We start from the raw sequence: 27,488 nt of genomic DNA, 5'->3' as shown, positions 1-27,488 counted from the left end.
GGAAAAAGTCAGTGAGAGTGATTTTGAACCTCTTTGGGATGGCAACACAAGGCGTCATTCACTTGCAGAGCGCAAACTTCTGGAGGGTGCATAAGATTGAACTAGTGAGTTTGGGTAAGTTGGCGCCGTGCCAGTGGTCGTTTTGTAGGCAAGTATCAGTACCTTGAATTTGATGCGAGCAGCTACTGGTAGCCAGTGTAACCTGATGAGGAGAGGAGGAAGAGTAACATGGGCTGTATTCGGCTCATTGAAGACAACCCTCGCTGCTGCATTCTGGATCAGTTGTAGAGGCTTGATAGTACATGCAGGTAGGCCCGCCAGGAGAGCATTGCAACAGTCCAGTCTGGAGAGAACAAGAGCTTGGACAAGAAGTTGGGTGGATTGCTCTGACAGAAAGGGTCTAATCTTCCTAATGTTGAATAAGGCAAATCTACAGGACCGGGTTGTTGTAGCAATATGTTCTGTGAAGCTTAAATGATGATCCATCACAACTCCTAGGTTTCTGGCTGTCCTGGAAGGAGTTATGGTTGACAAACCCAGCTGTATAGAGAAGTTGTGATGAAACGATGGGTTAGCTGGAACCACCAGCAGTTCAGTCTTAGTAAGGTTGAGCTGAAGGTGATGGTCATTCATCCAGCTAGAAATGTCACTCAGACAGGCTGAAAATGCGAGCAACTACCGCTCGGGTCATCTGGTTGGAATGAGAAGTAGAGTTGAGTGTCATCAGCGTAGCAGTGATAGGAAAAAAAGCCATGCTTCTGAATGACAGATCCTAATGACGTCATGTAGATGGAGAAGAGAAGCGGTCCAAGTACTGAGCCTTGAGGAACCCCAGTAGCAAGTTGTTGTGGTTTAGAAACTTCACCCCTCCAAGACACCATGAAGGATCTATCAGACAGGTAGGAGTTAAGCCACTGGAGTGCGGTTCCAGAGATGCCCATCTTTCTGAGGGTGGATAGGAGAATCTGGTGATTAACAGTGTCAAAAGCAGCAGACAGGTCCCAGCAAAATGAGTACTGAGGATTTTGAAGCTGCTCTTGCCAGTCGCAGGGCTTCAGTAACCGAGAGCAGGGCAGTCTCAGTTGAGTGGCCACTTTTGAAGCCAGATTGGATTGCTGTCCAGGAGGTTTGTTCTGTACAAGAAACATAGAGAGCTGGTTGAACACAGCTCGTTCGAGTGTCTTTGCAATGAATGGAAGAAGGGGATACCGGTCTGTAGTTTTCTAGAGGTGCTGGATTTAGAGATGGCTTTCTTCAGCAGTGGGCTTACCCGAGCCTGCTTAAACGCTGAGGGAAATGTTCCAGAGTGAAGAGAGGAGTTGATAATGTGAGTAAGTGGTAAGGTATGACTGAAGAAGAAATCGCTTGAAGGAGGTGAGTGGGGATCGGATCCAGTGGGCAAGTAGTAGGATGACTGGACAGGATAAGTTTGGAAACGTCCGTCTCTGAGAGTGGAGAGAAGGAGAAGAACGAGTGAGCATTAGTCGTTGTGAAGTTATCCTCAGTCTGCGGTGTGGAGAATTGGTCACTGATGGTTCTTGTCTTATTTGTGAAGAAAACTGCAAAGTCATCAGCTGTAAGAGTCGATTGAGGAGGAGGTGGAGGCAGATTAAGAAGAGAAGAGAAGGTTTTGAAAAGTGTCCGAGCGTCACAACAGTTGTTAATCTTGTCGTGGTAATATGATGTTTTAGCAGTGAAGACGTTTGCAGAGAAGGAAGAGAGGAGAGACTGATACACACTGAGGTCGGTAGAGTTTCTTGATTTAAGCCATTTCCTCTCTGCAGCCCTGAGTTTAGAGCGATGTTCACGGAGTACATCGGACAGCCAGGGGGCAGATGGGGTGGTGCGTGCTGGTCTAGACGACAGTGGGCAAAAGTTGTCCAAGCAAGAGGTCAGAGTGGAACAAAAAAGTGTCCGTAGCACTGTTCGTGTCCAGAGCTGAAAACTGCGAGAGTGAAGGAAGTGAGGATGCAACCACAGAGGATAGGCGAGATGGAGAGAGTGAGCGTAGGTTCCGTCGAAAGGTGACCCGCGTTGGAGCGTGTGCCACTTCAGGAGTAAGTGCTAGATTAGCAGTAATGAGGAAGTGGTCTGAGGTGTGCAGTGGAGCAACTAAAGTGTTGTCCACTGAGCAACAGCGCGTGTAGATGAGGTCCAGTTGGTTGCCCGATTTGTGAGTTGCTGTAGTAGAGACTCGCTTGAGATCAAATGAGGCGAGCAGAGTGTTGAAGTCAGCAGCCTGGGGTTTATCTAGGTGGATGTTGAAGTCACCAAGCAGTACCAGAGGAGTACCATCTTCAGGATAGTTTGATAGCAGCACGTCCAACTCCTCCAAGAAGTTTCCCAATTGACCTGGGGGACGATAAATGACCACAAAGTGGATTTTAACAGGGTGGGTTACAGTAACAGCATGTGATTCAAATGAACCGTGACCTGTAGGTTGTGGTTGAAGATCAAATTTCCAATCTTTCGATATAAGGAGACCAGTACCTCCACCCCTCCCAGTCGTACGAGGGGTGTGGGAACAAGTGAAATGAGTGGAGAGGGCTGCGGGAGTGGCAGTGTCCTCAGGTTTGATCCAGGTCTCAGTCAGTGCCATGAGGCTGAGACCAGAATGAATGGCAATAGAAGAAATGAAGTCTGCTTTGTTAACAGCGGACTGGCAGTTCCAGAGACCAACTGGAATAGAGAGTGTTGGAGTAGAGGTCAGAGGGTCAGGCAGGCCTTCCTTTGACATACATAGCGTGCTCTCCGAGTGTTAGTAGTGATAGTAGAGATCTGAAGGCACATAGTGACTACAAGTGACCTAAATAAGTATTTGAGGACGAGCTGTACAAAAATTGAAGGGGAGAAAAGCAATACTCAAGTGCCCTGTCGGTGTCCTTGCTCGGTGGAGTCGCGCAGTGTCAGATTAGAGATTAGGACAGATAAGTGAAGCAGTTCTTGATAAAATGACAAGCAAACAACAAAAGGCTCGAATTGTATTTCTGTGGTATCCTTGAACACCGCGTCTTCTCAAAATGATGTAAACGCACTAATAGCAAAAGTGTTTGTGGGCAGATCAGACTCTGTTCGAATTACGCGGGCAGGCGGGGATTATGCAAATGTGTTACCCAGTGACGTACACCGGTAACAGGCAAAAGAGTCGAAAATATAACGACTCGTTACGGCGATTCAGAACCGACTCTCTCTTTTGGGAGACAATATCTTTATTTATCATGCACTTTTTTGATTAACAACTTTGCAAATTGTTTTCATTTAAGGATAGCTACGTTATAAACTGCAAAAGAGAGATTTTTCAAAAACCCATATGACCTGCTCTTTAAAAAAAAAAAAAAAAAACTTCTAATTTAAGTGAACTTAAAACAATCTTTACATAAACCGATTATAATACATGTCATATTTACCTGTGCCCTTCAGCCGAAATTGAAGTCATCAAACAGTAAATTCTAAATTAAATATAGATTAATCCTTAAAGCTATAAAAGTTATTTCTTTTTATCTTTTTCCTTTTGATTAACAGACACCGGGTTATTAGGATGTTTTGGCTGGTATTTCTTTAAGAGCTGCCACTGCTGAACATGACGCGGATCTGACATGCATTGTATTTTCAATCAACTTTCTTTACCTTTTCTGACCCACTTCAGGTCTTAAAGTCTTTACCAATGAACTGACGAGTTGAATCGGGTGTGTTAAATGAGGGAGATAGTGCTGGGATGCTCCAGGACAATTCTGAAAACCATTTCAGAGACATGTTCTTATAATGTAGCGATTCAGTATCAATTAATAAAAGTCGCTTGGCAGTGCTGACAAGTTTATGATCTTCTGAATGTTACTTTTTGCACAGCGTGATCTCAGATCTGTGTGCCAGCGGCGCGCGCGCGAATTAAAGCAGTGCATTAACGGTGATTAAACTGAACGATTTTAATGCATTGGACTTGTCTCACACACACACACATACAATGGTGTTTAGTACAGTCACACTGTATATCTGTTATTCAGTAAACTTTTGAATAACAGATATACAGTGTGAGAACTGAAGAAGTGGAGCGTGCGCAAGAGAAAGTACTTCTATCAGTGTGATTCCGCCTATCCCGCTTTCACTAACTTTAAGTTAATCAACAACGAATTGTGACTGCTGGGAAAAACGGAACATCTGGTCACCTTATCCCTACCCCTTCGGGTGCTGAGGCCATTGTTTCAGATCACTAGTTCACGTTTTGGTAGCCATCCACTGCAGCTGCCATACTGAGACTAGATATGCAAACATCCCTTATCCGATTGCAGTCTAATGACAGGGACGCACATTTTGAAGGACAAGTCAGTAGCCTATAGGATTTATTTTGAATGTCCGGTAGACCTCAAATAACATTATAGTCCCATCTCATCTTGTTAACAAAGACGCGGCAATTTTGTCATAGTTTTTAATCACCAGTTTTAGCTCGTCAACGTCTTGTCTTAGTTGAAAAATGTTCGTTAACAATTATTTTTCAGCGTTGTCTTCGTTGACGAAATTAACATTGTTATGAGCACAGTACCTTTTCCGCGCTTGTTAGACTCTAGGCACTGAGGTGAATTAAATAATTTTTTAACACGTTAAACAGAAAAAAATTATCGCCATGCACTAATTTTGACATCACTATTAAAAATACATGTAAATAGTAAGAAATAAAATAAGAACAAAGAAATAAATGATAATAGCACAAACAAAAACAATAACAAGATACAAATTTAATTAACAGTACTTTAATTTTTTCAGGTAGGTCTAACTATAATATTTAGGTACAGAGTTATTACAGAAACTGAATAATCTATTCAACTGTAAAATAACACTGTATAGTCTGCACTGTATAAATAAACAGTAATGACATACAGCAGCAGGTTTTATTTAGGCTGCTATCTCTTTAAGACAGGTGGGCAGACTTTTTAGACCAGAGAGCCACATCAAGTTTTGCAAACCAATTGAAGGGCTGCATGCCAAATCCTTGATGATAGAACTTTTATTTACAGTGAAGGTATTTATGGAACATATATTATCTGACAGAAACATTTGTCACATTAACACAGCCAGTCTGTGTCTTGTAATTCGAGGAAGTCATCAGTTTTGCCAATTGTATTGAGGAACGTTGCTGTCTCACCTTTTAGTGAAAGTGAAGTAACACAGCCAACTATGGTGACCCATACTCAGAATTTGTGCTCTGCATTTAACCTATCCAAAGTGTGCACACACAGCAGTGAACACACACACACCGTGAACACACACCTGGAGCAGTGGGCAGCCATTTATGCTGTATAGTTTTTGACCGTATAAAGTTGACAAGTTTCACAACCACTTTGACAACATTTTCTAGCTTCAAGGCTTCCTGGTGTACAATGCAGTGAAGAAATATCAGTTCAGGGTTTTGTCTTTTACATTGTCTTGTAACATTTTTAACAGTCCAGTGTTTTTACCGGTTAGATTCGGCGATCCATCTATTGTGATGCTTGTCAGCAGACGGACACACTATCATACAAATCCACACCCCTGGTTGTTCCCATCATTGATTCCATCCCAAGGAGTTATTTTATTACTCTGACAAAAATCTAAATTTGAGCAGTGTCTATGATTACTATCAGTACTTTCATCAAGTGCAATAGAAAAAAGACTGAAGCCATCTACAATTACTTCCATGTGCCTGGTAATTGTTCTCTGCGATAAGCTAATTTTCTCAAACTGACTTTAAGAACCAGGATAAAGTATGTCAGCAGTCTCCACCCTACAGTCTTTCAGAAATTCCCCATCTGAAAAAGGCTTGCTGTGCTTTGCAATTTTATGTGCAACTACATAACTAGCTTTCATTACAGATTCTTGAATAGAGCATTGTTTCATAAATGTATTTTGCTGGGCTTTTAAGTTTGTGGCAAGTTTTAAAGCCTTGCTTGCCTTTTCTGCAGGTGGCAGGTTGACAGCATAATTCAAATGCTTGCTTGAAAATTTATGACTAAGGTTGTAGTCTTTAAAAACTGCAATACTTTATTTGGCATATTAGGCCATGTCTACACATACACGGGTATTTTTATAAAGAGAGTTTTCCATTCTTCCGCTTAAAAAAAAAAAATCTCTGTCCACATGAAAACGCAAACGCATGCTATGAACAGACCTGCCAACCTGTATGCATTTTGCATATCGGCTACTCATTTTGACCTCAAAGTACGCTGGTACGATTTGTCACTTTAAACAACGCAAAAATCTAGTGACGCCTCTGTCCACGCACAGTATTCAAAACAAGCAACAGAAAAAGATTTCAACCAATCAGAGTTTTTTTTTCTTTTTTTTTTTGCATTTAAATAATTTCTGCGTTTTATTTATCTCCTAGTAGCCTATAGTTTATAGTTTCAGTTCAAAGCAGGTCACGCTCTCCCTGACAGATGCAGATGCTCTGACAGAAAGGCTGCGTGTGAGGCTGACAGAGACGCGCTGTTTAATGTGTTTGAGATGTGTTGTTTTCCTTTATGCATAACTTACATTTCACAGGTAAATTCTCTATCTGTAAATGTTGGAAAAGCCATGGAAAATTTCCCTTTTTCTGTCAGAAGTGCATGAGCTTTTGCTTTGCGATTCTCCGCTAAACTCCACAGACTTCATTAAGAATGAGTGCCACAGGCAGGGCTCAATGAAATAGGAGTGCAATAACTCTGACTAAAATAAAAATTTTGCTGAAATATTTGTAGTTAGACAATAAATGTGACATAAGTCGTGGCCTAGTGGTTAGAGAGTTTGACTCCACAACCTAAGGTTGTGGGTTCGAGTCTCGGGCCAGCAACACCACGCTGAGGTGCCCTTGATCAAGGCACCGAACCCCCAACTGCTCCCTGGGCGCCGCAGCATAAATGTGGCTAAGGTTCAGAGTTCAGTGGTGCATGGCTAACCGTCCAAAGCACTTCATGAGAATAGGAGTAAGTGCAACTGGAGGGTAGTCATTGAAGCAGGATGGAAACGGCTTCTTCGGAACTTCCATGCAAGTAGTAATTTTTTGCTCCTTGAGTAATCAGGACATACTTGGTAACTTATTTTTGTAAGGGTGGCAAAATGTCTTGCCTGTTCTAACTTTTTGAAACTGTATGTTGCAGGTTCTGACCCCAGAGGACCTGGTGAAGGCTCAGCGTGCTGTAGCTTTTGGATGCATTAAATATGCAGACCTTTCACACAACCGCATCAATGACTATGTTTTTTCCTTCGACAAGATGCTGGATGACAGGGGAAACACTGCGGCCTATCTTCTCTATGCCTTTACACGCATCAGGTATACCCTCAAGGCTATAGATATCTTCATCCACATCAAATGAGCCCTGCTATATATTGATCTGTGTCACTGATGTAAATTTTTTGTCCTGTCTATTTTATTCCAAAATATAAAAGATTTTAGTTCATAATAAGATTTTAGTTTAAACCAAAATATCAAAACCAAAACAGAGAAAAAAACAAATATAAAAAATACATACCTCCTCCATTATTTCTTATTATGGACACTTATGTAGGGCTGGTTATTGACACAAATTTAACAATTTGATTACATTATGATCCACAAACTCTGATTTGATTCAAATTTGTTGATTTGATTCATTTGGATATGTATCCGGTTCAGTACACATCAGTGTTTCTTGAGGAAAATTAAATAATTCTCTATGGCTGCACCGTGGGTGGAAACGTGTAGATTAAGGGGTGGTGATATTATATTAAGATCCCCTTTTCGTCATGGGGGAGCGAAATCTGACGTGCCTAGTTTTTCACAAGCTTGCAGAGAAAAGCTTAGGAAAAAAATAATTACTGGGTTACCGGCACCGGATTATAGCGCTTAAACACGGAAAAAGTCAGTTTTCATATGTCACATTTAATAATAATCAACAATTGTATAGGCCTACATGTTGCATAGAAACATTTAAATTTGACATAAGCAATTTTTTGTTTTTTATATTTAATGAACAAATAATGTTTCTGCTCCAATTTGTTGTTGAAATATAAACATTTAAACAGTGTCTGTCATAACTTTAATGACATATTTATTCAAACATATATTAAATAACCGACACTGAATGGTAATTTTATGTCCTATAATATCTGTATTACAGTATTGACCTATCCTCACCTGTATGTATATGGGACTCAGGATTTTTGTGTTTGTGTGCGAATGAATGCATGCATCTATTTTGCAGTCATTGTGTGTTTTTCTGGCTGAAATGTGTACGTTTGTGACAGATAAACTTCTGTTGTCATCTTAGTGGATGCTCAGCACAAGTGCCCTTTTATTTTTACTCTATGACCTTGTGTTTGCTGCACTCAAGACTAGAGGTCAACCGATATATCGGTCGGCCGATATATCGGGCCGATATTTGTCATTTTTTAATATATCGGCATCGGCCGATATCCGTGTTTAGTAGCGCCGATTTAAATTCAGGCACGTCGGCGGGCAGCCCCGTGTTATTGGTGCGGTGGAAAGTGCTGCTGCCGCATGTGTAGGACCCCAAGCCAAAACTTTAGGAAGATTCAACAACAGTCCTGGGAGATAAAGGTAGTCAGAGAATTTCACTCTGTAAATGAGGTGGAGTAGGTGGCAGCTCTCACAAACACTGCAGCGTGATTGAGGGCTACGTTACTCCGCCCCGCTCACAGACAGCACCGTGCTCGGAGAGACAGCTGTCCTGGAGCAGTCCAGAACGTGAATGACATTTGTTCGGAAGCATGGTTTGATGCAGACAATAGCCAGGTTTCCATCCAACTCATTTGCATTTATGGATGTCAATATTTGATCATTTCCATGATCGATCGTCGTTTAAATTAACAATCAATGAATAAGCTTAATGCTGCAAAATGCGTCTGCAGCAGTAGGCCTGGGACGGTATTGAATTTTTCTTACCGCGGTTGAAAAGCAATAAATTCCCGCGGTATTGCGGGTTTTTTTTAACATTTAGAACATGAACATTTAGAACAGAAATGGAATGATGTCTGAAATAAAAATTCTGCAAAACGAAATAATAGGCGAGGTTACCCTAGCCTTCATATTTTTTGGGGGGCGATATCAGATCTGATCGCAATTCACAACAGAGATCTGAAGATAGAGCATCATAAAGCATCATAAAGACAAACAAACACATTTTTTATTTATCGTATTGATCAGTAATAGATATTAATTTGCATGTTTATTTTCCATATTTTTACCTTCAGATTAGGCTACAGTCGTCGTCATCAAACAATCACTTAAACTATAACGACTTTTGCGCACACAGAGGCTAAGCAATTGAGCATAAGGAACACGTTTATTTAACATTTATTATTTCACATTTAGAATAAGAACATTTAGAACAGAAATTATGTCTGAAAAAAAAGTGCTGGCAAAACGAAAGGCGCTATGGTTTACATCCCAGCCTTCATATTTTTTGCTAGAAAAACTAACAATATTGTGGTTGTTTTTTACTTATAAATAAGATAAATATAAATAATATTTATAAATAAGATAAATATAAATAATATTTATAAGTTAAAAAAACAATGACGGTATTGTGAGCAGCGGCACTTTGTTAAATTAAATAGCATTCGTTAAATTGTAGCCTTGAACCACACTGAGACCAAAGCGCACACGAGATATAGGCTAAGTTAATATAAATATGTAAAAATATATAATATAAATAATATTTATATATATTATAGATTTTTAAATATTTATATTAATTTAGCCTATATGTCTACATATTTATATATTATACATATAAATGCCATGTTTCGATGGAATAGTAGTTTAAATGCGCAATTGTCGGCTGCGCAACCACGTGAGAGAATTGTGTTTAAGCAGAATAAGCACGTGCGATTAAAAACTGAGGTCCTGCTTTTTTTGGCTTTCTCATGAGTCATCCGCCTGTATTTTATGCTTTAGTAAAATGAAATGAAATTCAATATATAGGCTACAAGACATTACACAGGTACTCTAGGCCTAATAGTAAATACAAATGGAATGCTATTAGCCTATTAGAGGTGCATAGATAAATTTTTTAATCTAGATTAATCTCACTGTAATCTTGGAATTAATCTAGATTATAATGGCTCATTTGACTTCTGCCGAAGGCATACAGATGTGCAGGTTAAAGGTTTTTTTTTTTTTTTTTTGTGCGGTGATGACGGTTACAGGTTTAGACCATAGACTGTAAAAATCCCTCCGGTTTCATGCCTTTCCTGCTTTTGAAAAGCTTTGTCCTATCTTTAATGTGCTGTTCAAAATAATTGGTAACAGAAAATCATATTTGGAAGAGGTAAAAGTGGAAATCAGTCTTAGTGACAGGAGCACAGCCAAAAAAAATGGCAGTGGCAGCAGTTGGTGGTGATTTCACAACTTGGTTCTTCAAAATACATTGAATTGAATCTGATCATCTATTGCTCTGGCAGAATGGACTTTTAGAAACGAATGGACTTTTTTTTTTTTTTTTTTTTATTTTATATTTTATCATGTTTTTCTTTCCTTTGTCCACTTAAAATTTTTGTTTTGCCATTTCCATTAGTCTTATCATGTGTTGAGCTCAATAATAGACCATTAAAGGAATGGCTTGCTTTAAAATTAGAATTATGATGTCATCATTGTTCTTCTAAACCCATTCATTTCTTTGAAAACAAAAGAAAATCTGAAGAAAGTTCTATCTGCTTTTTCTCATACTGTAGAAACATACAGTGACTGGTGGCTGTCAAGATTCATAACAAAAACGTATAATAAAAAATTATTCATAAAACTTAGGAGCTGTTTTCCATGTTTTTATGAAGCCATTTCTAAACAACCAATTAAATTAAATTATTCACTGAAAACCCTATTCCACCTTGCCTCTGAAATTGCATTTGCATATGGCAGTATAATTATCATTGATGACTAAGTAAAAAAACAAAAAAACAATTGCTTACGGAAATAAAAACTAGCATAACTACGAAAAAATTAAACTAATATACAGTTTGATGGCATCAAGTCTAATTAAATAAAAAAGTGTTAAGCAACGATATATAGTAAGCACATTAACTTTAGAAGCTCTAAAATATTAAAACTGAGAAAAGACACTGAAACTAAAAAAAAAAAAAGACTAAAACAATGAATGTCCAAAAACTAAATTAAAATGATAAAATGCAAATAACAGAAAAAAAAAGAAAAAAAATTAATTGTTTAATACTAAAGTTTCATATTCAAGGTTTGCTCTCACTAATCTCAATTTGATTTTCAACCGAACAATGTGTCTAGTTTCACCATGCGGAAATGAGATTCATAATATGTACAATAACACCCATTCTTCTTCCATTTCTCTCCAGGTCTATAGCTAGACTGGCTAACATCCAGGAGGCCACTTTGCGCACAGCAGTCGAGACCACAGAGGTCCTACTGGACCATGAGAAAGAGTGGAAACTGGGTAAATGCATCCTGCGCTTCCCTGAGATTCTGCAAAAGATCACAGATGACCTGTTGCTTCACACATTGTGTGACTACCTCTACGAGCTGGCCACTACCTTCACAGAGTTCTACGACAGCTGCTACTGTGTGGAGAAGGATCGGCAGACAGGTGGGTCCCTCTAATGAAGAAAGAAAAACATGCTCAGTACCCAAAATTTTAATGGTTAATGGATAAATAACAGACCTGCCCACCTGTACGCATTTTGAAAAATTAAAGATAACAAAAAACTCCAAGTAGGGCTCGCTGCAGCCTGTGGTGGACATCCAACCCCGCCCACATCCAAGAGTGATGTCGGAAGTCACACCCATATCAAATAAGTCACCTTGTAATTCCCCATCACCGTATGGGAAACCCGGAAGTACGTGGTAACAATTTAGGGCAATTTTGGTGATCTTAATAAAATAATGTTGTTCTTCGTTTTACTTCAGGGCTTGTTCATCAAATTGATAGGAAATGTGTCCAGGTTCTCCACATACTTAAAGATGAATAAAAAAAGACATCCATTGCTTCATTGGGTATTTTTCTATTTATTATTTAAAAACATTTTTTTTTTTTTTTACAAAAATATACACTACCTGTTAAAAGTTTTCGAACAGTAAGATTTGTATTGTTTTTTTAAAGAATTCTCTTCTGGTCACCAAGCCGACATTTATTTGATCCAAAGTACAGCAAAAGCAGTAATATTGTGAAATATTTTAACTATTAAACCCTTGTATGGTGTTTGGATCTGTGGGACCTGTTTTCACTTTTTATCAAAAGAAAAATTATACTATTAATTATTTTTTTTTTTAACTCAGACTCATTGGCCTTGGCTCATTTTCTGTGAAGAAAATTTATCAGAACAAATTTTCAGTGACCACTCACTATAACACCCCCCCCCCCCCCCCCCCCCAAAACAGAATTAAAAACCCAAAACTGCAGCGTGTCCACCAGACCCACGAACATAGGCTGAGTAACAAAAATATGAACATCACACAAGGGTTAAATTAACCAATTTCTATTTGAATACATTTTAAAATGTAAATCATTCCTGCGATCAAAGCTGAATTTCAGCATCATTACTCCAGTCTTCAGTGTCACATGATCCTTCAGAAATCATTCTAATATGCTGCTCAAGAAACATGTATTATTATTATTATTATTATTATTATTATTATTACTATCATCAATATTTAAAACAGTTGAGAACAGTTTTTTCTTTTTTTTTTACAAGATTATTTGACGAATAGAAGAAAGTTGAATAGAAAGATCCAAAGATCAGCATTTATCTTAAAAAGCTTTTGTAACATTATACACTATACCATTCAAAAGTCAGTATTTTTGGGGGGGGCGGGAGGGGGTTTGGGGGGGTTACAGAAATTAGTAATTTTATTTAACAAGGATGCTTTAAATTGATCAAATGAAAAAGACAAAATATTTTAAAGGATTTCTAATTCAGATAAATGCTGTTCTTGGGAAGTCATGGCCTAGTGGTTAGAGAGTTACACTCCTAACCCTAAGGTTGTGGGTTCTCTATTGCCGGTCTCTGGCCGGCAATACCACGACTGAGGTGCCCTTGAGCAAGGCACGGAACCCCCAACTGCTCCCCGGGCGCCGCAGCATAAATGGCTGCCCACTGCTCCGGGTGTGTGTTCACGGTGTGTGTGTGTTCACTGCTGTGTGTGTGCACTTTGGATGGGTTAAATGCAGAGCACCAATTCTGAATATGGGTCACTGTACTTGGCTGTATGTCACTTCTTTTGAACTTTCGTTCATCAAAGAAATTTATTTTGAGCAGCAAATCAGAATGTTAGAATGATTTCTGAATGATCATGTGATTGGAGTAATGATGCTAAAAAATCACCTTTGAAATCACAGGATAAATTACATTTTAAAATACATTCAAATAGAAAAATTTAAATAGTACAAATATTTCAAAAATGTACTGTTTTTGCTGTATTTTGGATCTAATAAATGCAGGCTTGGTGAGCAGAAAAGACTTACAAAAAAAAAAAAAAAACATTACAAATCTTTGATGACTGGTAGTGTATGTTTAACAAAGGGGATGTTCGGACTATCATAAAGTCTGAGCAGTTGAATGATCAGATAAACTTCATATGCAGTACACACATACATACATACATACATACATAGGCTACACAGAAATATTCCTTGCTCTGATAGATTATTCACAGAACATGGCATGGGCCTTTAGGGCTTGTTCAAGACAATTTGATATGAATATGTCCAGCTCCTCCACATACTCAAAGATGAATAAAAAGACATCTCTTGCTCCATCAGATTCTCCACCCTGGTAGTCTTTGATGTCATTCTGTCCATCTGGAGAAAGACAGGCACTTTCACCTCCCCATAAAATAACTCACGGTGACTCTGTACCAAGCTGGACCAATGTCCCTGGCAAATTTCCACTTTATGTCCTCTTGGTGCTCCTGTATAAAATAGAGAATACATATGTGTTGGGGGGTATGTGTCCACTAAAAAGTATTTACCTCATCATTTACCTCATCATTCTACATGCAAGAATATTTATGATTTTAAACCACAAAAATCAATCAGTATCTAGAGAAATCATCCCCTTGGAATTATAAGGTTCTATTTGACATTTTTGTTATTCACATATTCTTATTCTGACAACTTGTTTACATTGTGATAGATTTTTTTTAATGTTGTGTACATTTTAAAACAAAAAGGTTCTATGATTACAGTCGAATGGAATACAAAAACTTTGACGCTCAATATCTCAAAACTTTCTGCAATGTAGATAAAACCTTATAATTCCAAGGGGACAAAATGCTCTCACCATACCTACATGCACCACTGAGTGGCATATGTGTTCCCCCATGTTAATTGTAACGAGTCATTTTCTTTTAAGTACATTTGTGTGAGAGGGATGAAGTGTGTGTATGTGTGTGTATGTGAGTTGGTGAGATGAGTATGTGAGTGTGTGTATATATATATATATATATATATATATATATATATATATATATATATATATATATATATATGAAACACTGATTCTTATGTTCTTACGACATGCTGAACGAAAGTGCAATTTTTTTAATACCCCCCACACATAACACTCATCTCAACCGCACACACATATATATGTATATGTTGCTAGCTAAGTAATAACGTGCCTATGTGAAGTTCAAAATGCATACTAAGTGTGCCGAACTGTTGTTTATGCACATGCAAATGCACACAAATGACGAACACATTCTTAAAGTTGTCAACGTTTTAAGTCTTGGTAAAGACCAAATATCTTTTTTTTTTTTTCACTTACCGACATGGCAAACAACTTAGTTTTTAGTGGCTGACAAAGAATACGATTTAACTTCTTAAAATGAATGAGACTGTGATGTATTCGGACATGGGCGTGGCTTCCGACGTCACACTTGGATGTGGGCGGGGCTGGATGTCCACCGCAGTCTGCAGCGAGACGCTTCTCAAAAATTCACTTAAATAAATGACCTTTAATGGCTAAGACATGGCAGAATTTTCTTGATTTGATTGAAATTATCCAGCTTCTTTGCAAATGGACTGCTTAACTAATGCTCTGCATCCTTCTCAGGGGAAGTGGTCAAAATCAACATGTGCCGGATGCTTCTCTGTGAAGCCACCGCAGCAGTGATGGCCAAAGGTTTTGACATTCTGGGTATCAATCCAGTTGAGAGGATTCCAACTAAAAAAAACCCCCTTCCTCTGAAAAAAGCAATTCCTATTTACCAAACAAAAGGCATTCACATACAAAACAAAATCAGTCCAAAAGAATAAAAGCTTTGACTTGCAGGTCATTTTTCCTCATGTAAATGTTAGTACCATCTGAGTCCTGAAAACAACCAAAAGGTCTCTCCATCCCTTCTATATAACAAGTCTGAATCTTATTCTAGTCAGTCCAAAAGAATTAGTTCACTTAATTTTGGTTTACATAAAGCTTTTACAAAAACTTTACTAATTTAGGTTATGGACTTCCACAATATGCATAAAATATTGTTCTCCTTTTAAATGTAATGCAATAAAGGAATTTTCTTAATGGGATTCTATTCACTGGTTTATTTATATACTTTCCATTCTTGCTAGCGGCTTTAGGAGCATTATTCATTTTGAGAGAAAAATTATTTAATTTAGGAGTTCAGTGTTTGTTTTGCTTTTGCCATCAGGATTAAATTAATTGGGGTTGATAAATGCAGTGTCTACGTCTGATAATCTGTCTGAAGATCAAGTGGAATGATTTAAATCACTCATGGGGACAGTGGTTATTTACTCAGTGGATGCCCTACAAATTGAGATTTTCTTAGTAATTTCAAGTCTGAGATCACATGTAAAGATACAAACATTTAATTATTTGTTTGAATCAAGGTTAATCCATTAGTTTTCTTTTAACCTATTTTAAGGTACTTTATATATTTAGTAAGCCTACTTTTCAACCCAAAACACAATACTGTTGTTTGCGATCAAGTGCAATTCAGGGCAGTTCACTTTGGAAGCATAAGTGATTGTGAATCAGTTTCACATGCTTTGGTTCAATTGAAAGTGACAATAGGTGCACTCGAGAGGCAACAGCAAGACATCCTTCAAAAAGGGAATGGTTTTAGCAGGTGTAGGCCACAGGCGACTGTTCTCTCCTTATCCTTCCTGACTGATTTGTCTCCTGGTTTTGTTTTGTTTGGTTCCTTGTCACACTTTGTAGCATGAGGCAGTATCTGAAATCCAATTATGTTACACAGGTAGTCCTCCATTGCAAGGAGGTTTGGTGTGTTTCTCAGCACAGTTTGAGTTTTTAGAGCATGGAGGGGATATTGGGAGATGGGCCGTTATATGAGGAGAGCTTGACCAGTCCGTAGAAGGGGAACAGCCCAGCAGCAGAACTGGTATCTGCTTCTTTGTGCAAGGAGGTACAGGAGGAGCATTGGCAGGAGCCTACAAACTGACCTTCAGCAGGCTACTGGTGTGCATGTTTATGACCAAACTGTAAGAAACTGACTCCATGAGGGTGGCATGAGGACCCCACATCCTGTAGAGCAGGGTTCCTCAAAAGGCCTGCCACATCCGGCCCACAAGAGAAAAATGTTTGGCCCGCGCTAATTTTAAATAAAGTGGCATGAAAATTCAAATGCAGCATCAGAAAGCGACATTAACTTAACATCGTGTCTACACCGGACGCGTGCGGCGAGGTGCGATGCAACAAAATACAACAGAACTTCTTATAATCAGTTACATGTCTACACTGGATGCGCGGCGCGACAAATCCCCGACAGAAAACTGCTGACTCGTTCTATTTATGACATGCTGACACAAGGTTCAAATGATTTGCAATGCTTTGTCGTTTCCAGTGTACATATACAATGTGACAGCAAAAACACGGCAAGTGTGAAGTAAGGAAAAGTGGACACTGAAAATACATGATTCAAATGTGAATGGACTGAACAGTTTTGAGTGAGTGTGGGATACCATCTTTATGGATGTTGGTGCACAGTTTTAAGTTTGCTTTAGCCTAATTTCTTTTCAAGATCTGTAAATACCTATTCTTGCTTTCACTATGGCTATAAAGATCACGCAAAATAATATTCAAACTCACATTAGATACTTTTAACACTGAATAAAGAACATAATCATTACCTGAGATTATCACTGTCATATTCTGTATGTTGTTCCTGCCGCGACGTCGCAGAAAATAAAAAAAAACATTTCTAAAATAGAATTCCGTGTCACTTATTGTCACGTGTCGCTGTTGCGGGTGGTAAGAACAAAAACTACATGGAAAAGATACTTTTTATCTCAACACACAGTGCAGTTTGATCCCCCAAAAGATCCAAGTATAAAAATATTAATGCTGACAGATCTAATAATTGAATCTGCAATTAGGGAAATTGGAGAGAAGAGATCCAGTCTGGAGTTGAGCAAGAACTTGAATTTGCAAGAAGAATTTGATTTGCATGGCAGACATGGAGATCCAGATTTTTTGTTTGTTCATTTGTTTTTAATATTCAACAGGCACAGTTCTTCTGTATCTAAATGCAAAAATGTTCATAATTGTTTGAATAAAACAGACTACTGGGTGGAATATTTAACGTGTGACCATCTTTTGATTATTTTAACAAAAGCAACAATAATATAATAATTGTAAATATATATATATATATATATATATATATATATATATATATATATATATATATATATATACACACACACACACATATATAATATAGGTCAGTGGCCCTTGGCTTGGTATCGTTGTCAGAATTCGGCCCCCGGCAAAGACTAATTGAGGAACCCTGCTGTAGAGGGACCTGTGCTCACAGCCCAACGCTGTGCAACTGGATTGGCATTTGGCAGAGAACACTATAATTGTCAGGTGCACCATTGGTACCCCTTTTTTTCATGTGACAGATGTTAAAGAGTTTGGAGATCGCTTGTGGATTGTTAAGCTATCAACAACATCATCCAGTATGATTTTGTCGGTGCGTCAGTTGATGGTCTGGGGAGCAATATCCTTTGAGGGTCATACAGACCTCCACATGCTAGCCAGCAGTACCCTCACTGCTGTTTGGTACCAGGATGAGATCTTCAGAGCCATTGTCATACCTTACACTGGTGCCCTGGGTTGCTCTTGGTGCATGACAATTCCTGGCCTTATATCGGGTGTGCCTCACACATCCTGAAAAGTGAAGCTGTGGGCCATGTAAATGAATAGGACTTGAGTAAAAAAAAAAAAAAAAAAAAAAAAATTACACTTACAATACAGTTTTCTGAAAGATGGTTTTTGACACTTAAGGTAGTTATAACGCTGATATATGTTCAAATGTTAGTTTTTGTGATAAGTTTTATTTTAGCTAATGATTTGATGCTATAAAAACGGGCCGTGTCGTTATGGTTGATTGGGTCTGTGGGAGTTTGGGAAGGAGTTTAGGCTTGTTTGAGATCCGCCTTGCCTCGCCAGAAATGTAGGCGAGAGTAGGCGGCTGCAGTAAGGGGAGGGGTCAAAAAAGACCTTTGAAGTCGGACACTTCCTGAATCTCGCTGTTTTGTCGCCTGCAAACGTAAGCAATGGAGGAGATCGTGATGGCGTTCGCAGACGAAGTGAATGTAATCGAAATACCAAAGGAGGAAATTTAGAAGAATGTTTGCAAACAAGCAGGTTTCTGCCAACATTTCACGTCCATATTATTTTTCCATACTATGCAAGTCAAAGCCATTTTGTAGCAAACATTCTTCAGAATTTCTTCCCTTGTTTTAAGCCAGACCCTGACACTTCTCAGATGAAACCACACAAAGATGAGGCATAATGGCTAAACAGTCCATTTAGTATGTGTGCATGTATATTTTTAATGGATTGATTTATTAATTCACACAAACATACAATAGAATAAAGTGAAAATTACAAGGAAGAATTCTAATTAATTGAGAAAAATAAATAAAAGCATGTCCTAATTCTTAACTTCACTAGGCGTGTTTTGTTTTTTTTTTAGTTTGCATGTAAATATAAATAAATAAATGGGTAATCTAATTCTTAGAATAAAGAGAAAATGTATCAGTTGACATTCTCAGCCAATGAGCATGAAGCTGTGTCGTCAGTCAGTCGTTTCCCATCATGCTTTTGATCAGCGCAGTCGGTCGAGTGCAACTGCGCTCGACTGCTCAATCCGGCACAGCCGCCCCGTCGTCGCGAGAGTTTTTTGGCATACGTCAGCATGACATCAGAGGAAGGCGGACGTAACTCGGACCCTTTTCTAACCGGCATGCATCTCGCGGTGATCACCGGTGATCGGTTCTGCCAGAGAATGTCTAATATGGCGAGAAGTTTCACTCTCACTACACTTCCGGCTTCTGAACTGGTTGCAGTTCCACTCTGATTCCATATGAGGGCGCTCACAGGATGAGTCCAGAATGAATGAAGGTCAATGGCGGTATACCCCTCAAAAACCACTTTTCTCAGGATATAATTTTTTGTCTAGTAATTTGAATGTTGTATTCAAAAGGAGATGCAAAGAAATTACACATTGCTGGGTGTTAGATTTTTTTAGAGTCACTTATTTGCTTTAAAAAGTATTTTAAAATGTCAATGACGTCATACGTTATACGTTCATTAGCATAATGCTAGCGTGTTATGGGCAACAACAACTCAACCTGTAAGAAATCGAAAGGACATAAGTAATCGTTCATTCAACTTTCGACCTATAACCCATGTTGAACTTGCAAAACCTACAATCAGATCTGAGATTTCTCAACGGCAATGGGGTGAAAAACACAAATTTAGCCGTCTAGCCCCAAAAACTCCCATTCATTTTTCACTCATGGCGATCGCCCCCAGTGGAACTCTGGTGGAACTGCAACCAAAATTTGGTACAATAGGACTTAATAGGGAGTGGGAAGGCTCTCCGGAGATGGGCTCTGGTTCTGCGCAGATTTTGCTCATCTCTAACAAGCCTTTTGACTCGGGCTCCAAATGACATAATTTACTCAATATACTGAGATGCTATGGCTTCCCTTTTTTCTATAGTGTAAGGAAGTGGAAACATGTCGTCCATCTTTTTTTACAGTCTATGCCTTATATGGCCAGAGTGTGTAAGCAGTTTCTGGATGATGAAGGCATTGAGGATATTGACTGTCCCTCATGTTCCCCAAACCTGAATTAAATTCACACCATCTCATCAGGAGCATTCTCAGACATTGTCTGGAGTGCATATGAACATGTAGGTGCCATACACACTACTGACTTATATTAAGTGGATCCACCTGTAATTAAAAATTTGTACTTTGATTTTTGGTGTGATTTTTGAATTCAGCCCTTAGTTGATAATTTTGGCGTCCACTGACCATTATAACATTATTTTATTCTCATGAATTACATAATGTATACAATTAAAGATTTTCAACATGAATAATTTGTTTGAGATCCAATGTGTGATTTGAGTGTTCCCTAAATGTTTTGAGCAGTGCAAGTCTGCAAGAAGCATTTTAAGGGGCAGTCATGACCCAATGGTTAGAGAGTCAGACTTTAACCCGAAGGTTATCTTGGGTCCAGCAAGAATTGTCAGTATCAACTGCTCGCAGGGTGCTGCAGCAATATGAGTAGCCCACTACTCTGGGTGTGTGTTCACAGTGTGTTCACTACTGTGTTTGTGTACTTGGATGGGTTAAAGGCTGAGCACAATTTCTGAGTACGGATCACCATACTTGGCCACATGTCACTTCACTTTCACTTTGTCACAACACACGGAACACGCATGAGTGGTTTCTGCAAGGTCTCGATGAATTTAACAACACTGGAAAAGCAGATAATATTAGTTGTAAGTTTATGGACATATTTCATCTTCTCTTGTCTAAACATGTACCAGCGTCATGTATGTGCACATTTAGTCGCGTGATCATGAATGTGATGACACAGTTTGGCAGAATCGTGTAGTGTGTACATTCGTTGGATTATAATGTTAAACATCATTTGAAACTGTCCTTAAGTCTGTGGTCTCCACCAGTTTTAAAATCAATTTGAGAATCATAGGGTTGCCCTTGACTAAGGATTTTTCTGGTCAACTAGTAGTCGGTCATTTTAAGCATTAGTCAACTAATCACACATTTATTAATAAACCATTTAAATCATTATAATGTGCCTTTAATTGCCTACATAGCCTAATTAGTCGACTATTAGTGGGCAACCCTAGAAAAAATTATGTCCCAAGCCTAATGCTCCTCATTTTTCAATTAGACCAATAACTCCCAAAAGAAGTTAGCTATTTTAAAATATAGCAAAATTCCCCCAACTCTTTTTCTTCACTCCCATTTTAATATTCATTACTTTGTATATTAGGCCTGTGTTTTATTAGTTGTCTCCCTCTCCTTTCTCACCCTCTACACATACTTTTATACAGCTTTACATGCTCATTTATTTTTCAAATCTGATGGGTGAACGAACAGTGCTGCTAAAACACGGGGTCACCTATCAAGTGTTCACTCTACATTGCAAGTATCGCTGTGGGAATTCTCCCCTTCTCCAATTTCATTAAACCTTATAGGATAATGCCAGTTCAATAATCTGGCCAATTGTTGATACTTATGCAAATCGCATAAAATTACTGACAATCATCTGCGTATTGATGATAATAACTATATAGCGTCACGTTATCGTCCAGGCAGAACTATTGTTCCAGCCACCAAAGACAGATTCACAAATAACCTGCCTGATTTATCTCAACTGCTCTGTGTACCCATAAATACACATGAACTAGACAAAATGACTGGCAACATGGGCACTATCTTCTCTAATACATTAGAAGCTGTTGCCCCCATCAAATTGAAAAAGGTTAGAGAAAAACGTACTGTGCCATGGTACAACAGTAATACCCACTCTCTCAAGAAAGAAACTCGTAGTCTTGAGTGCAAATGGAGAAAACTAACTTGGAAGGTTTTAGAATTACGTGGAAAAACAGTGTTTAGCTATAGACAGGCTCTTAAAACTGCCAGGGCAGAGCATATCCACAAACTCATCATTTGGTCAAATAACCAAAACAATCCAAGATTTTTATTTAGCACAGTGGCTAGATTAACAAATAACCAGACTCCACCCGATCTAAATATTCCCTCACAGTTAAATAGTAATGACTTCATGAATTTCTTCACTGATAAAATAGATCAGAACATCAGAAATACAATAACAAATGTAGATTCTACAGCGTCTAATACTTTAGTTTTATCCATCGCACCCAAAGATAAACTGCAGTGCTTTACAACTAAAGGACAGGAAGAGCTGAATAAACTTATCACTGCATCTAAACCAAAAACATTTTTATTAGATCCTGTACCCACTAAATTACTGAAAGAGTTGTTACCTGTAGCAGAAAAAACGCTTCTCAATATTATTAACTCGTCGTTATCTGGAGGTCACGTCCCAAATCCATTCAAACTGGCGGTTATTAAGCCTCTTATTAAGAAACCACAACTAGATCCTTAGTTTTAGTTTTACTTGATCATAGTGCTACGTTCGACACCATAGATCACGACATACTCATAGATACTGTAGATTACAAAACTACACAGGTATCCAAGGGCAGGCTTTAAAATGGTGTAGATCCTACCTGTCCGATCGCTACCATTTTGTTTATTTAAATGGGGAGTCATCTCATTTATCACCAGTAAAATATGGATTGCCACAAGGATCTGTCCTAGGTCCTCTGCTATTTTCAATATACATGTTGCCCCTTGGTAATATCATTAGAAAATACGGGATTAGTTTCCACTGTTATGCTGATGATACTCAACTATATATCTCAACAAGACCAGGTGAAACTTCTTAATGATCTAAGCTAACAGAGTGTGTTAAAAATTTAAAAGATTAGATGACCAATCCTATTAAATTCGGATAAGAGAGCGATATTACTTATTGGACCAAAAAACATTACACAGAATCTCGTAGATTACAATTTGCAATTAGACGGATGTACTGTTACTTCCTCTACAGTCGTGGCCAAAAGTTTTGAGAATTACATAAATATTGGAAATAGGAAAAGTTGCTGCTTAAGTTTTTATAATAGCAATTTGCATATACTCCAGAATGTTATGAAGAGTGATCAGATGAATTGCATAGTCCTTCTTTGCCATGAAAATTAACTTAATCCCAAAAAAAAACCTTTCCACTGCATTTCATTGCTGTCATTAAAGGACCTGCTGAGATCATTTCAGTAATCATCTTGTTAAACTCAGGTGAGAATGTTGACGAGCACAAGGCTGGAGATCATTATGTCAGGCTGATTGGGTTTGAATGGCAGACTTGACATGTTAAAAGGAGGGTGAAGGCTTGAAATCATTGTTCTTCCATTGTTAACCATGGTGACCTGCAAAGAAACGCGTGCAGCCATCATTGCATTGCATAAAAATGGCTTCACAGGCAAGGATATTGTGGCTACTAAGATTGCACCTAAATCAACAATTTATAGGTTCATCAAGAACTTCAAGGAAAGAGGTTCAATTCTTGTAAAGAAGGCTTCAGGGCCTCCAAGAAAGTCCAGCAAGCGCCAGCATCGTCTCCTAAAGAGGATTCAGCTGCGGGATCGGAGTGCCACCAGTGCAGAGCTTGCTCAGGAATGGCAGCAGGCAGGTGTGAGCGCATCTGCACGCACAGTGAGGCCAAGGCTTTTGGAAGATGGCCTGGTGTCAAGAAGGGCAGCAAAGAAGCCACTTCTCTCCCAAAAAAAAACATCAGGGACAGATTGATCTTTCGCAGAAAGTATAGTGAATGGACTGCTGAGGACTGGGGCAAAGTCATATTCTCCGATAAAGCCCCTTTCCGATTGTTTGGGGCCTCTGGAAAAAGGCTTGTCCGGAGAAGAAAAGGTGAGCGCTACCATCAGTCCTGTGTCATGCCAACAGTAAAGCATCCTAACACCATTCATGTGTGGGGTTGCTTCTCATCCAAGGGAGTGGGCTCACTCACAATTCTGTCCAAAAACACAGCCATGAATAAAGAATGGTACCAAAACACCCTCCAACAGCAACTTCTTCCAACAATCCAACAACAGTTTGGTGAAGAACAATGCATTTTCCAGCACGATGGAGCACTGTGCCATAAGGCAAAAGTGATAACTAAGTGGCTCGGGGACCAGAATGTTGAAATTTTGGGTCCATTGCCTGGAAACTCCCCAGATCTTAATCCCATTAAGAACTTGTGGTCAATCTTTCATATTAATGTAATAACTTTTACTTATGGCAAAATATATATGTGTGTTTCCTAAAAAGATTCAAAAACTGCGCCCTTTTTTGTAGTCAGTCCCTTGACGTCAGCCCGTCCAATCACAGCTAAGCTGAGCTCACTCAAAGAGTTACGAAAAACAACAGGTATGCATTTCAGGCGTCTTTATGTAAGGGATAATGTACATCCAGCCAGTTGTTGGGGCAGCTGTGGCCTAATGGTTAGAGAATTGGACTTGTAACCAGAAGGTCACAGGTTCTAGTCTTGGTGCTGGCAGGAGTTGTAGGTTGGTGGGGAGTGAATGAACAGCGCTCTCTTCCACCCTCAATAACAATGGCAGAAGTGCCCTTGAGCAAGGCACTGAACCCCCAGTTGCTCCCCGGGTGCTGGATATAGCTGCCCACTGCTATGCTGTGTTCACTTCTCACTGCTGTGTGTGTGCACTTGGATGGGTTAAATGCAGAGCACCAATTCCGAGTATGGGTTATCAGGGTGATCAGGACTTGTATCAGTCAAACCACTTATTACACAACATTTCACCACAAAAATAATTAAGGCAATAAAAGAATTAAGACGAAAATGTTTTAAAACCTTACCAGTTTGTTAGTTATCTTATAATCCATTACAGCGTATAAAACAATCGTAGCAAAATGGTAGCAGCTGCATTTGTATGAAACAAGAGCAACAACATTCTCATTTACTCACCCAATCTCAAGGAAAACCAACAACATGTTTCCCAGGTACTCCAACGTCTCTGCGAGCACCACCTCTACCTCAAGCAGGAAAAGTGTGAGTTCCATCTAACCACTGTAAGGGAAACAGGTCAATTTAGCTCAAAGGGAATCATTTAATATTTTAAAGGGAATTTGAACAGAATCACTGTTTCACGGCTGAGCAATGAAACGGCCAGCGATTCACTGAACGAGCCGTTTAACATCAAATCTGTGCTGGATATTAATATCCAAAGTATAGTGAAAACACTATTAATTAGCACAGTAAACAAGATCAGCAGTTTAAGACATTAACTTGTGAGCACAAAACACAAGATACTTCTCTTTTCAATATAAATAAGGCTTTATTAGATAAATCTAAGACATATAAACTAATCTAACACATAAGCACACGCACTCACACATTCACACAAGTTGCAGGAAGATAGAAAGTTAGGAAAAGAATGAGTTTAAAAGAATGAAAATGTGAAATCCCAAGTTTACAGCAATACGTGAAATTGCATAGACATGAACAACCATCAATCACTTAAATAAACCCTCGGATTGAGTTCATCAATTAGGTAAAATTATATTAGATAACACCAGTACAGATCAGAGTCTGGAGGTACGTTACTTGTGATGCCTGTGTAACGGGGTTCCCTTTGTTGTCGCTGAAATGGGGGTTTCCCGAAGTTGCTGATTGGCTGGAAGTTCAGTAGTCGTTGAAGTGACGTCTTGGGAAGCCCGTGGTTGGGCAATGGCTGAAAGGACTTGGAGAGACACTGTCTGAAGTTTCAGACGGGCACTCGAGGTCAGACTCGGAGACACGGCGTTACAAAACTTAACTCAGAACACGAAACTCTCAAACGGAAAAGAAAAGAAAATAAAGTAAAAGAACAGAAGTAAAGTTTGATGAGACTAGGTGGTGTTTCTTCTCATCGTGGCTAAGTAGCAGCAGGCGTGCAGGCCGAAGCATGCTGGAACGGCGCTCGAAGAACGCTAAAAGTGATGACAAAGCATGACTAAAAGCAGCAGCTAAAAAGCAGGCTAAAAGCCGGCATGACTGATAGCAAAAGCTAAACGAAAGCTCAAAGCTAAAAGCAAAATTTGATGGTGTCATGAGTATTTAAACTGGCATTTTGGCCACACCTCAAATGTTGTCTTGACCAATTAGATATTGTCTTTTCTCGGGGTGTTGCATTGTTTGTCCTACACATTCATAAATCATATGTTATCTTATCAAGCACATGGTCCGAATTTTCCCGCTCTTGCAGGGTATAATTTGGACATGATTCCTATAACAAGAATATGATACATTTGACAAATAACTGATGGTCAGAAACGTTTCAAGCAAGAAGATTCGAACACACACATACTAAACATGAATATGATCCCTTAAGCTATTCAAGAGTTATTTAAAAAGACATACACAATAAGTGATTAGAAATATTATAATCAAATGTGTGGGTTCATGTATGATATGGAGTTAAACAATGGACTGATATCCATTTAGAAGTCTTTTTTGAGTTCATTTTGGTGCATATATGCATTGGAAGGCATTCTCTGTGCCATTCTGGGAAGTAAGGATATGTCCTGTGAAGACCAGAGGGGTTAACAGGTCTCCTTAGGAATTTCAGTCTGGTTTTGCTAGGTGGGGGGAAGTCAATCCAACGATCTTGTTTACTCTCATGGCTTTACATGTGAGGGTCAGACTGTCCATCTCTTCGATTACTTGCCCCAAATTAGACAATCTCTTCTTCGAATTGAAATTGTCAATAATTGTTCTAATGGTGTTAATGTTGAAAGCTGTTCTGTGAAAGAGTTGGTTATCAGACTGTGGTGCTGGGAGTTGATTTACAACATCCTGCCTTTCTGTGGAATTCGGCTCATGTTTCAACCAGGCTCCCGATCGAATCTTTAATTTGTCTGGTTCACGCTACACCACCATTCAGTTCCTGGGCTACATTATCACACCAGAGGGTGTCCAAATGGACCAGAGCCAGGTGGAAGCAGTGAGGAAATGGCCACAACCCACCACGGTCAAAGAGCTGCAGAGATTCCTGGGATTTGCAAACTTCTATTGGTGCTTCATAGCCCATTATAGTCAACTGTTTGCTCCACTTACCTCGTTCCTTCATCAGAAACCAAAGACCCTCTCCTGGACGGCTGAACCCACACAGGCATCTCTGCAGCTCAAATCCTCTTTCTGCACTGCTCCAGCCCTAAACCATCCAGATCTGAACCATCAGTTTGTAGTGGAAGTGGATGCTTCCACTCTAGGAGTAGGTGCAGTATTATCCCAATGGGAGTGGGATGCAATATTATCCCACTCTGTGTCTCACCCTTCTGGACTCCATCCACACTTCTCCAGGATCGGGTCACCCAGGCAGTCAACGAACCCTCTTGCTCCTCCGGAACAGATATTGGTGGCCTAGCATGGCTCAGGATGTCACCTGCTACGACAAGGGTTGTTTGGTCTGCACCATCACATCCACTCCACGCTGTTTACCTGCAGAAAAACTGGTTCCCTTACCTGTTCCACGCCTACCCTGGTCCCACATTGGAATCGATTTCACCATTGATCTTCCAGCCTCAAATGGATTCACTACCATATTTGTTGTGGTGGATAGATTCTCC

The 27,488-nt window shown here is 39.1% G+C and overlaps 1 protein-coding gene across 1 annotated transcript in view; it reads left to right on the top strand.

Moving 5' to 3' along the window:
• The window catches only part of rars1 (arginyl-tRNA synthetase 1), a 118,711-nt gene extending 91,425 nt beyond the window's left edge, over positions 1-27,286 (top strand). The window contains 4 exon segments of the mRNA XM_042756205.1: positions 7,110-7,282; positions 11,314-11,561; positions 15,028-15,167; positions 26,804-27,286. Coding sequence (XP_042612139.1) covers positions 7,110-7,282; positions 11,314-11,561; positions 15,028-15,167; positions 26,804-27,286 — 1,044 coding nt within the window.
• Positions 27,287-27,488: the final 202 nt, after the last annotated feature.

Source organism: Cyprinus carpio, unplaced genomic scaffold (assembly GCF_018340385.1).
Source record: "Cyprinus carpio isolate SPL01 unplaced genomic scaffold, ASM1834038v1 S000006811, whole genome shotgun sequence".
Taxonomy (NCBI): domain Eukaryota; kingdom Metazoa; phylum Chordata; class Actinopteri; order Cypriniformes; family Cyprinidae; genus Cyprinus; species Cyprinus carpio.
The sequence above is the reverse complement of the archived record's forward strand: the minus strand, read 5'-3'. Positions and strand labels throughout refer to the sequence as shown.